At 48.0% G+C, this 12,839-nt stretch overlaps 1 protein-coding gene across 1 annotated transcript in view; it reads left to right on the top strand.

The window, feature by feature from the left end:
* The window catches only part of stxbp4 (syntaxin binding protein 4), a 144,056-nt gene that overhangs the window by 77,223 nt on the left and 53,994 nt on the right, over positions 1 to 12,839 (top strand). The window contains 2 exon segments of the mRNA XM_063030683.1: positions 7,204 to 7,380; positions 9,992 to 10,108. Coding sequence (XP_062886753.1) covers positions 7,204 to 7,380; positions 9,992 to 10,108 — 294 coding nt within the window.

The following is a 12,839-nucleotide window of genomic DNA, read 5'->3' as shown; positions in this document are numbered from 1 at the left end:
GGATACAGTAGATGACCCCAACAGACTCACAAATGTCACCTCACCTGGAAGGGCTATTTGGGGCCCTGAAAGATAGTGAGGGAAGGGGTGTTAGGGGCAGGTGTGGTACTTGTTTCACCTGTGAGGGTAAGTACCAGTCCTGGCCTCAACAAGGTTGAGGTCAGTCTGCCAGACTACTACAGCACCCTCCCTTACCTGTGGGTTTGATGGTGAGGTTAGGATTAGTGCAGAGCAGAGAGAGTGGAGAGCAGCACATTCAGAGGAAGTGAGGTTAGAATTAGAGAGGAGAGTGTTAAAGTCAAGCCGGTTAATGTCTCATTGGAAAAAGACCCAGAGCGGCGTGTCCAAGAAGAGGAGGAGGGTTGAAGACAGGAGAAGAGGTCATCGGTGTGGGCAGGAGAGTCCTTGCCAAAGCAGTAGGCACGGAGACGGAGGCTCCATCTGTGTGTGTGTGTGTGTGTGTGTGTGTGTGTGTGTGTGTGTGTGTGTGTGTGCAAGCAATGTGTGGCAGCAACTTCAACAGTACTGCGGTCACAGCACAGAAAGACCCACTAACCGTAAGCCACATACAGTCTCTGAATGACTGGGTGTTTGGGCTGTTTCACTAACCCAGCCAAACCCCTGAGCTTCTTCACCTCAGTTGGTTTTTACCGCCGTCCTTTCCAGTGGAGTGGGGTTCTGAAAGGCACGTATGTAAGGCCAGAAGACGGAGTCCTGGGAAACACAGTGTCTCGCACTACGTTGTCCCCATCCACCTGGGTTGAAAGAGCTGTTGAGCCAAAGCCCTGCGTGCTTCTTCTTCCCAAGGCTATATCCAGTCTCTGCTGTGGCTCTTCCACTCCTGCCAGATCTGTGCCCGGACTGGATCCCTCTGCAGTCTTCTGGCTTGGCATCCTCTGAACTCTGCGCAGGGTGATCACACAACTCAGGCTGTGCTTCATGCAGCTTAATTAAATTAAAGATTAGCTTTGTTTGTCAAATTAGCTGCATTTGTAAGGCCAAGATAGAGTGGATGTGGAAAGGATGTTTCCTGTAGTGGGGAGTCTAGGAGCAGAGGGCACAGACTCAGAATACAAGGACATCCATTTAAAACAGAGATGAGGAATTTTTTTTTAGCCTGAGGGTAGTGAATCTGTGGAGGCAAAATCATTGAGTATATTTAAAGCAGATGTTGATATGGTCTTGATTAGTCAGGGCGTCAAAGGTTATGGGGAAAAGCAGGAGAATGGGGTTGAGAGGGATAATAAGTCAGCCATGATGGAATTGTAGAGCAGACTCAATGGGCCGAATGGCCTTATTCTGCTCCTGTGTCTTATGGTCACACGGACGTCGACTCACACCGGCCAGCATCTGTCAGCTTGTACTCGCTCCCTTCTCCCAAAATTCTGATCTGACTTCTGCCCCCTTCCTCTCTCGTCCTGATGAAGGGTCCCGGCCCAAAGCGTTGACTGTTCATTCCCTTCCATAGATGCTGCCTGACCTGCTGAGTTCCTCCAGCATTTTGTGTGTGTTGCTCTGGATTTCCAGCATCTGCAGAGTCTCTTGTGTTTGGGATAAATTGGAGTTGATGTATGTGGACACAAGTTCAGGGTGTGCTGTTCCATTTTATTCCCCTCTGGTTCAGTCCTTCCCTACCTACATCCGTGACACTTCACATGCTGGCAATCTCTCCAACCACTTTCAGTTACTATCTCTTCTATCGGTTAGTCCTGACGAAGGGTCTCAGCCTGAAACGTTGACTGTACCTCTTCCTACAGGTGCTGCCTGGCCTGCTGCGTTCACCAGCAGCTTTGATATGTGTCACTTTCAGTTGCCTGGCCCCAGTCGCCTCATTTTGACTTATTTACTCTCTCCCCCTCCTCTACTGTTGGAGCGCTGGTTTGTCCGCCTGACTGTGAAGTTGCTCTTAATGTTATGCAGCCTCCCAGCCCAGAGTTTGACGTGCTTCCTCAGTTCAGCTCCAGCTTCTCAGCAAACAAGTGCTCTCATGCATAAAAGATCACAGTGTGCAGCAGAGTAAACAGGCAGAGAGCTAAATCCCCGCAGGGACTCGGCTCCTTTTTCATGTTCACGTTGCTGGAGAACACAGATCGATGGTAAAGCAAAACAGATGTGAGGCAGCGGCCGTGGCCAGCTCTGTGTAGAGGACTCAAAATCCACAAAAGGCCAGGCGGTAATGATTACAGTCCCAGAAACAAGGTGTAGCCGTGCCTCAGAGCAGGGCGCTTGTTGTGTTCCAGTTGCCTGTTAATGCACCAGGAATGTCAGATGGAATTTCCTTTCCTCGAAACAGCAGTAAGCGTGCGAAGCAGCTTCCTGTTGTTGGCTGTGCAGGACCCTTCTCGCAGCAGGCCTTGGGAACCATCACATATCTGTCCCTCATGGCTCAGTAGTGAGGTCTGGAATATAAAAGCAAGGATGTAATGCTAAGGACATTGGTCAGACTACCCTTCAGCAGTTGTGGGCCCCGTAGCTTAAAAAAAGTTGCTGGCATTGAAGAGGTTCACAAGAATGATCCTAAGAATGAAAAAAATAGTATTCGAGGAGCGTTTGATGCCTCTGGGCCTTTACTCCCTGGAGTTTAGAAGGATGGAGGGAGAGGGTTTTCATTGAAACCTATTGAATATTGAAAAGCTCGGGAAAACCTGCAGGCACTGCCTGGCTTGCCGAGTTCCTCCAGTGTTTTCATAGTCATACGTTATTGATCCCTGGGGAAATTGGTTTGTGTGTATTGCTTGAATATTGTAAAGCATCTACGCTCTGTCCGCCAGAGAAAGCAGGATCTCCCAGTGGCCACACATTTTAATTCCACATCCCATTCCCATTCTGACATGTCTATCCACGGCCTCCTCTACTGTAAAGATGAAGCCACACTCAGGTTGGAGGAACAACACCTTATATTCCGTCTGGGTAGCCTCCAACCTGATGGCATGAACATCGACTTCTCTAACTTCCGCTAAGGCCCCACCTCCCCCTCGTACCCCATCCGTTATTTATTTATATACATACATTCTTTCTCTGTCTCTCCTTTTTCTCCCTCTGTCCCTCTCACTATACCCCTTGCCCATCCTCTGGGTTTTCCCCCCTCCCCTTTTTCCTCCTCCCTGGGCCTCCTGTCCCACGATCGTCTCATATCCCCTTTGCCAATCACCTGTCCAGCTCTTGGCTCCATCCCTCCCTCTCCTGTCTTCTCCTATCATTTTGGATCTCCCCCTCCCCCTCCCACTTTCAAATCTCTTACTAACTCTTCCTTCAGTTAGTCCTGACGAAGGGTCTCGGCCCGAAACGTCGACTGCACCTCTTCCTAGAGACGCTGCCTGGCCTGCTGCGTTCACCAGCAACTTTGATGTGTGTTGATAGATTGGATGTGGAGAGGATATTTCCTAGAGTGAGGGAGTCTAGGACCAGAGGGCACCACCTCACAATAGGACATCCCTTTAGAACAACGAGAAGGAATTTCTTCAGCTGGAAGCTGGTGAATCATTGCCGCAGGGAGCAGTGGAGGCCAAGTCATTTGGTATATTTAAAGCAGAGCTTCTTGATTAGTAAGATGAGTTTTGGATTACGGTCAGGGCATCAAAGGTTAAGGGGAAAGGCAGGAGAACAAGTTGAGAGGAAAAATAAATCAGCCATGATGGAATGACAGAGTAGACTTGATAGGCCGAATGGCCTAATTCTGTTCCTGTGTCTCCTGGTCTGCTGCCTGCCCTTGCTGCCCACTGTGGCTTTGGTGCTCTCTCAACTGAGCAACTTTTCCAGCAAGCATACAGCACACCAAGGACGTTTCCCCCCTCTGCTATGTGCTCAGATAGACCCACCTCCTCTTCCTCCACTGTCACCATCCCCTCCTTTCCTGTGCCCTGGTGTCTGTTCAGCTTCCCAGCCTTTCACCACTCCCTGCAAGAGTGCGCTCTCATGAAATCTCTCGTGAATTTGCAACTGGGTTTGTTTGTGATTTTCTCATCTTCGAAGATCCTCAGAGTCAGGATTATTATCAATGGTGTGTCATGAAATTAGTTGCAGCGGATCTGAGAGGGTTCTTGGCCTGGTACATCAATGGGGGAAGGCTGAGAGGAATATGGCAAGCCAGGCAAATGGGCGCTTTGGGCAGTGTAAACACAAAACATTCTGCAGATGCTGGAAATCCAAAGCAACACACACAGAATGCTGGAGTTCTGGGTCCAGGCAAGGTTTAATCGATGCAGTTTGTGGGATGGACTCCATGGTTCACGTTATGATGTGTTTCTGGTTTTTGGTCACTGCTTTTCCCGTTGCTATTTTGTGCAATTTTGATCAGAGTGACCTGCAGAAAATGACATAGCTCTGGATTGAACTGAACTGAGCTGTACTGAAAATGCCTGGACTCTTTCAATGTCTCTGACTTGGGGGGGAGGGTTGCTGTTTTATATTCTATGTTTCCCGCTCGTTGTTTTGCCGTTGATGTGATTTGTTTTTGTTTGCGCGTTGTGGGTTTGATGTTTTACTTTGAATGAGTTCTGTGGTTTTCTTTGTTTCGTGGTTGTCTGTGGGGAAGGTGAATCTCAGGGTTGGACACTGCAGACGTACTTTGAATCTTTGAACACAGTGGCTCAGGCAGCATCAATGCAAAGGAATGAGCGGTCAGCATTTTGGGCCGAGACCCTTCATCAGGACTGGAAAGGAAGGGGGAAGATGCCAGAGTAAACAGGTGGGGAGGGGAAAGAGGACGGTTAGAAAGTGAGAGGTGACACCAGGTGGGTGGAGAAGATCAAGGTAAAGGGCTGGAGATGAAGGAATCTGATGGGAGAGGAGGAAGGGAAGGCAGAGGTGTACAGGGAGAGACGATAAGAGGTAAGAGGCCAGAGGGCAGAATACAAGAAGAGGAGAGGGGGTGGGAAAAAATTACCAGAAGGACAAATTGTTATTCATGACATCAGGTTGGAGGCTGCTCAGGCGGAATATAAGGTGTTGCTCCTCCACCCTGACAGAGGAAGTTGTGGACCAACACGTCAGTATGGGAATGGGAATGGGAATATTTGGCCACCAGGGAGTTCTGCTTGTGGTGGATGGAGCAGAGGTGCTCAACGAGCAGTCCCCCAATTTACAATGGGTCTCACCAGTGTAGGTGAGGCCACGTTGGGAGCACTGGACACAATAGACAACCCCAGCAGATTGTTGAGTCACCTGGAAGGACTGTTTGGGGGCCAGAATGCAAACCGGGACCGGGGAGGTGGTGAGTCTGCAGGTGTAGCACCTAGGCCACTTGCAGGCGTAAGTGCCAGGACAGACAACTTGTATAGCATGAACAACTTGGGCTGAATGGCCTGTTTCTATGGTGTATAACTTTGTGAATATATAACATAGAAAGTTAAAAGCAAGTACATCGGTTATCATCAGGAATATGGTTTTGCTGCACTGAGCCCAGAACAGTTTTATAAAGATGCCCTAATTAAGGGCCTCAGCCCAAAACATTGACTGACTGTACATTTACATAGACGCTGCCTGACCTGCTGAGTTCCTCCAGCATTTTGTGTGTGTTGCTCTGGATTTCCAGAATCTGTGTTTGGGTTAAAATGGAGTTGAGGTATGTGGACACGAGTTGAGAGGGGCAAAAGCAGGCAGAAACAATGGGCCCACTCAGACAGTCAGGTTAATGGATCTTTGCTAGGAGATAGAAACAAGCTGTGCGGGGTAAGGTTGGTGGAGGCTTACGTATTGAAAATGAAACTATCAGACCCAGGGAACTCTACGTAGATGCTGCCAGACCTCCAGCATTTTGTGTGTGTTGCAAAGAAAATGAACTCCACCATGGACAGTCCCGAGCCCGGCTGCGAAAAGAGGGTTGGCCATGGGGCTAGCAACCCCATCCTGTAAAAACGCAGAGCTACAGACACGTCGGCAGAACCTCCAAAGACCTCACCCCCGGGAGAGGCAGGACCTTTGAAGATGGACTATGCCTGGGGACAACTGGCCCAGGACAGAGGAGCCTGGCGAGCGGCTGTCCGTGGCCTGTGCCCCAGTAGGGGTGGTGGACCCCAGTAGGAAGCTGCAGGGTTGCTGTGACATTGCCGCTGCGATGTACAGCGCAGGAAACTGGTGGAGCGCGGTGTTGCTGGTTCACGCTCAGACTCAGATAGTGATAAATTGTAACTGTTAACAAACGTGGCGTGCCTGTTGCTGTGTGAAAATGGAAAAGACAGGTTAACAATTTGGACAGGGGCTGCTTATTCAAGCTGACTGTCAGGCTTTTCAGAAAAGGTCACACCTGACACATGGTGCAACCTTTCCCCTTGTCAGATGGTGACAGAGCATCTACGTTTCTCAGCAAACCATTGTTCACCGCCCACACATGCATTAAGTAAATAGTGAAGCAGCTTTTTGTCACACTGCAGGACATCCCAATATGCATTAGAACCAGTGGAACCATATTCATGCAAGAAACCATGCAGGAATTGTGCACACCAGAAGATTACACTCTCACGCACCCACACACAGTGACAGGAGAACTGAGGACATCAGTTGTGGGCAACAACTGAAGGGGCAACTGCTTCATTGTGTGTGTGTGTGAGAGAGAGAGAGAGAGGAGAGGGAGAGAGACAGCATCGGTGTGTGTGTTTGCCAAGTGTTTGAATGTGTGGGTTGCTGAGTGTGTGTCCCAGTGTATAGATGTGTGTGTCTTCAAATGTGTATCTCAAGTGCACATATCCCAGCATGCAGCCATGTGTGTGTGTGTGTGTGTGTGTGTGTGCTAATGTGTGAATGTGTCAGTATGTGTGTGCATACCAGTGTGTGTGTGTGTGTCCCAGTGTATGTACCAATGTGTGAGTGTGTCAATATGTACCAGTTTGATAGTGTCAGTGTGTACATCCGTATCAATATGTGTGTCAGTGTCTGTGTATGGCAGTGTGTGTGTGTGTGTGTGTGTGTGTATGTATATACCAATGTGTGAGTAGTTCATTGAGTGTGTGCTTACCTGAGTGTGTATGTCAGCGTGGCCCTGTGTGTGTGTGTGTGTGTACCAATGTGTAAGTGAGTGAGTTAGTGTGTATATGTGTGTGTGCCACAATGTGTGAGTCTGTAGTGTGTATTCTAATTGTGTGTGTATGTAAAAGTGCACGTGTATCCTAATGTGAGTATTTTCACAGTGTGTGTGCACATGGCACTGTGAGCGTGTTAGTGTGAATGTGCTGCATTGCTAATGTTGCCCTCCCCTCCCCGTGCCAGGAGGTGAGGAGTGCGGTGGAGGAGGGCCGTTGCCTGCGGAGTCGGGTTCACCTCGCCGAGGCAGCGCAGCGACAGGCGCAGGGCATGGAGATGGACTTCGAGGAGGTGATCCGACTGCTGGAGGCAGAGATTACGGAGCTCAAAGCTCAGCTGGCAGACCAGCACGGCCAGACCAAGGTAAGAAAGAATGCGGTCTTGGGTTACTGCAGCAACCGAGTGGTCACTGTGCCATGTCCTGTCAGCTTACAGTGCTCAGTCAAGGTAACAAAGTAGGTCAGAGCCTGTCAGAGCCTTCCACAGCTATTCAGAGGAAGTCGAGCAAGAGACACGAAGTGACTGCTCCACTACTCAGGCGAGCCACGAACATGGGCCCTGACCATCTGGGACATTCACCAGGCAGCCTCTCCCAGACAAATCTGCCCGTTCCCTCCCTTCATTTAAGTGGGGAATCTGAGTCCCAGGGCCGGAGAACAGTTTCCGGATGCTCCCATGGGCCCTGAGCCATGGACATGGCTAGAGTACTGCCGATGAATTGGTTTATTATTGTCACGTGTACTGAGATACAATGAAAAGCCTGTCTTGCAGGAACCTTTACAGCGAGCATTGAGGAAGAACGAGGCAAAGCAGGAGCAGAACACAGCTGCTGTAAGAGTGCAGTGCAGGTAGACAATAAGGGTGCAAGATCACAACGAGGTCGTTGTGAAGTCGGGAGCCCGTTTTATCATACTGGGGATGTGTGGCGACACAGTAGCGCAGTGGTTAGCCTAACACTTTACAGCGCCAGCAGTTGGGGGTCCAGTTCCCACTACAGTCTGTCAGGAGCCATGAGGGCTTCCTCCCTCATTCCAAAGATCTACAGTTACTTAGGGTTAGTAAGTTGTGGGCATGCTATGCTGATGCTGGAAGCCCGACTCCAGCTCATCCTTGGACTGTGTTGGCTGTTGACACAAACAGTGCATTTCACTGTATTTTCCTGTTTCAATGTACATGTGACAAGTAAAGCTAATCTAATCTAGACAACCATTGTTAGTCATATAACAGCAGGGTAGAAGTAGTCGTTGGTGGGACGTGCTTTCAGGCTTTTGTATCTTCTGCCTGCCGGGAGAGGGGAGAAGAGAGAATGTCTGGAGTAGAATGGGTCTTTGATTATGCTGGCTGCTTTACCAGGGCAGCGACAAGTGTAGAACGAGGCTAAAGTCACTTCTGTCGCTGAGCAGTTAGCAGGGTTTGGACCTTCTCTCTCACCCCACCCCTGTCCCACCCACTGTCCATCTCAGGGAGGCTTACAGACAAGGAGTAAGTCATGGTCCCATGCACAGAGCCGCAGCCACTGTGAACGAGCTTAAACCAGAGTCACAAATCACTGTGAATCGGCCGGTCCACTCTGTGGCCCATTGGTGTCCTGGCTGAAATAAGCCCCATGGGCATGGCTTAGAGTTGAAGAAGAAGAAGGAATCTAAGAGGAGAAGATAGTGCATCAGGGAAGAAACAGAAGGAGATGGGCAACTACTTGTCTGCATTTGGCCCATAACCCTTATTTACCAAACACTTCGTAAATGTCATGGTTGAACAGCCCTCTACCGCTTCCTCAGGCAGCTCATTCCATACACCCTCTGCGTGAAAAGTTGCTCCTTAGGTGCCTTTTAAAACTTCCCCTTCACACTTTAAACCTAAGCACCGTAGCCTTGGACCTCCCTCTCCTGGTGAAAAGACTTTCACTTTATCTGTGCCCCCCATAGCCTTATAAAGCTCAATAAGGTCACCCCCAGCCCTATACATTCCAGAGAAACAAAAGGTTCCAGCCTATGCTATCTCTTACATTCCAGAAAAATGAGAGGTCCCAGCCTATGGTGTCTCTTACATTCCAGAGGGACAAGAGGTCCCAGCCTATGCCATCTCTCTTTATAACTCAAACTGTCCAGTCCTGGCAACGTCCTCATAAATCTATTTTGCACCCTCTCCAGTTTAAGGACATCCTTCCTACAGCAGGGCAATCAGAATTGCACCCTCCACTGCAAATGTGATCCACCAAAGTCTTGTTCAAATGTAACATGATATCCCAACTCGATGAAGGCAACCATTACAAATGACTTCCATACCACCCTGTTGAACTGTGTCCCCACTTTCAAAGAACTATCTACTTGTACCCATAGATCTGTCTGTCCTACAATGCTCCCAGGGCCTTACCACTTTCTGTGTGTACCCTGTCATGAATTGCTTCGTCAGCCCAGTAACATAGCAGCTGACACTAGAGATGAGGAGTTCAATTCCTACTGCTGTCTTTAACAAGTTTGTACGCTGTCCCCGTGACCGGGTGAGTTTCCTTTGGGTGCTCGAGTTTCCTCCCAAAGGCATGGGTGCTAGTAAGGGTTAGTAATACGTGGGCGTGTTGTGTTGGTGCTGGAAGCATGGCAACCTTTGCTGGCTATTCCCCAGCACATTCTCGGACTGTGCTGGTCATTGACACATATAACACATTTCACTCTAAGTCTTGATGTACATGTAACAAATAAAGCTAATTTTTAACCTTTCTTCTTCTTTCTCTTACAAAAAACATGCACGACCTTGCCTTTATCTGTTCCAGAGCAGAATGTTGGATTTAAATCTTCACTAAATCCTGTACCCAGTCAGTGAGCTGTGGAGTAAAGGATGACAATCTGGTGAATTGATTGGGTCAGTGGATCTGTAACCAGAATTGAAGTGTCCCCAAGTCCCGCAAATGTAGTGTGGCTGTGAAAGTACAGCAAGGGTAAGTGAACACTGACAATATAGTTGTGTTCAACTGCAGGATGACACCCAGGACCTGAGAAAGCGAATCGCTGTCCTCGATTGTCAGCTACGGAAGTCAGAGTCAGCAAGGAAAGGCTTCGAGGTGTCCACTGAGAAACTGCTTCAGTTTGTGGAGGTACGCCATGTATAGGAGTACTTATGTGCTAACCCTGGGTATATACTGACTGGTGGCATGGTTATATACTGACCCTGAGTATATACAGACCAGTGACGGTTACGTACTGACCCTGGTTATATACTGACCAGTGACACGGCTATATACTGACCCTGAGTATATACAGACCAGTAACACCGTTATATACTGACCTGGGTAAATACTGACCAATACGGTGTATTGGCCTTCATCAGTCATAGGATTGAGTTTAAGAGCCAAGAGGTAATGTTACAGCTATATAGGACCTTGGTCAGGCCCCACTTGGAGTACTGTGCTCAGTTCTGGTAACCTCACTACAGGAAGGACGTGGAAACCATAGAAGGGGTGCAGAGGAGATTTACAAGGATGTTGCCTGGATTGGGGAGCATGCCTTATGAGAATAGGTTGAGTGAATTTGGCCTTTTCTTCTTGGAGCGACGGGGGATGAGACGTGACCTGATAGAGGTGTACAAGATGATGAGAGGCACTGATCATGTGGATAGTCAGAGGCTTTTCCCCAGGACTGAAATGGCTAGCATGAGAGGGCACAGTTTTAAGGTGCTTGGAAATAGGTACAGAGGAGATGTCAGGGATAAGTTTTTTTACACAGAGAGTGGTGAGTGCGTGGAATGGGCTGCTGGCGACGGTGGTGGAGGAGGATACGATAGGGTCATTTAAGAGACTCCTGGACAGGTATATGAAGCTCAGAAAAATAGAGGGCTATGGGTATCCCTAGGTAATTTCTCAGGTAAGGACATGTTTGGCACAGCTTTGTGTGCCGAAGGGCCTGTATTGTGCTGTAGGTTTTCTATGTTTCTATAACACAGTTATATACGGACCCTGGGTGTATACAGACCAGTAACACGGTTGTATACTGACCACTGACACGGTTGGATACTGACCAGTGACGCAGTTGTATGCTGACCCTGGGTATATACTGACCAGTAACACGGTTGTATACTGACCCTGGGTATATACTGACCAGTAACACGGTTGCACACTGACCTTGGGTGTATACTGACCAGTGACACTGTTGTATACTGACCCTGGGTATATACTGACCAGTAACACGGTTATATTCTGACCCTGGGTATATACTGACCAGTAACACGGTTATATACTGACCAGTGACACGGTTGTATACTGACCCTGGGTATATACTGACCAGTGACACTGTTGTATACTGACCCTGGGTATATACTGACCAGTAACACGGTTATATTCTGGCCCTGGGTATATACTGACCAGTAACACGGTTATATACTGACCAGTGACACGGTTGTATACTGACCCTGGGTATATACTGACCAGTGACACTGTTGTATACTGACCCTGGGTATATACTGACCAGTAACACGGTTATATTCTGACCCTGGGTATATACTGACCAGTAACACGGTTATATACTGACCAGTGACATGGTTGTATACTGACCCTGGGTATGTACTGACCAGTGACACGGTTGTGTACTGACCCTGGGTATGTACTGACCAGTGACACTGTTGTATACTGACCCTGGGTATATACTGACTAGTAACACAGTTGCAGTGGTGCTGGAAGGTTTGTAGAATTTTCTCTATTTCTGCTTTAATATGGCTTAACATGTGATCAGATCTTCACATGTCATAAAACTAGATAAAGAGAACCCAATTAAATGAATAACACAAGAAAAAACTTCATTTATTTATTGAGAAAAATTATCCAATATTACATGTTGGAAAACATCTGTGAACCTCTGGGGGTAAAGCTCTTTGGAATCAGGTGTTCCAATCAATGAGATGAGATTTGGAGGTGTGGGTTGTAGAGGTGCCCTACCCTATAAAAAAAGATGCACAAAGTCAGGTTACTGACAGAGCCTGCTCTTCTCAAGAAAGATCTGTTTATGTGCACCATGCCTTGATCAAAACAACTTTCACAGGACCTTAGAAGTAGAATTGTAGAGATGCATGAAGCTGAAAAAGGCCACAGAAGCATTTATAAAGACCTGATTTCATCAGTCCACAATAAGAGAAATTGTCTACAAATGGAGGAAACCTCGAAGGGCCGAATGGCCTACTCCTGCACCTATTGTCTATTGAAACAGTAGTGTTGCTACTCTCCCTAGGAGTGGGCATCCTGCAAAGATCACAGCAAGACCACAGCAGGCATTACTGAAGGAGGTAAAAAAGAACCCAAGGGTAACAGCAAAAGATCTGCAGAAATCTCTAGAACTTGCTAAAATCTATGTTCATGTGTCCACTATAAGAAAAACACTGAACAAGAAATGGTATTCAAGGAAGGCCACCATGGAGGAAACCACTGCTCTCCAATAAAAACATTGCTGCACATCTCAAGTTTGCAAGAGACCACCTGGATGTTCTACAATGCTTTTGGGACAATGATCTGTGTACAGATTAGACAGAAGTTGAACTTCTGTCAGAAATGCACATTGCTATGTTTAGAGGGGAAAGGGCACTGCACACTAACACCAAAACCTCATCCCAGCTGTGATGGATGTGTGGTGGAAGGAGCATCATGGTTTGGGGCTGCCTTGCTGCCTCAGGATCTGGACAGCTTGCAATCAGTGAGGAAACAATGAATTCAAAATTGCACTAAGACATCTTACAGGCGAATGTCAAGGTAGCAGTCTGTCACCTATCACCTGTCACTGAATGATGCAACAAGACAATGATCTGAAAGACAAGAGTAAATTAACAACCGGATGGTTTAAAAA

Source organism: Mobula hypostoma, chromosome 22 (assembly GCF_963921235.1).
Source record: "Mobula hypostoma chromosome 22, sMobHyp1.1, whole genome shotgun sequence".
Lineage (NCBI taxonomy): Eukaryota > Metazoa > Chordata > Chondrichthyes > Myliobatiformes > Myliobatidae > Mobula > Mobula hypostoma.
Note: the sequence above shows the minus strand (reverse complement) of the source record. Positions and strands in the feature narration are given on the sequence as shown.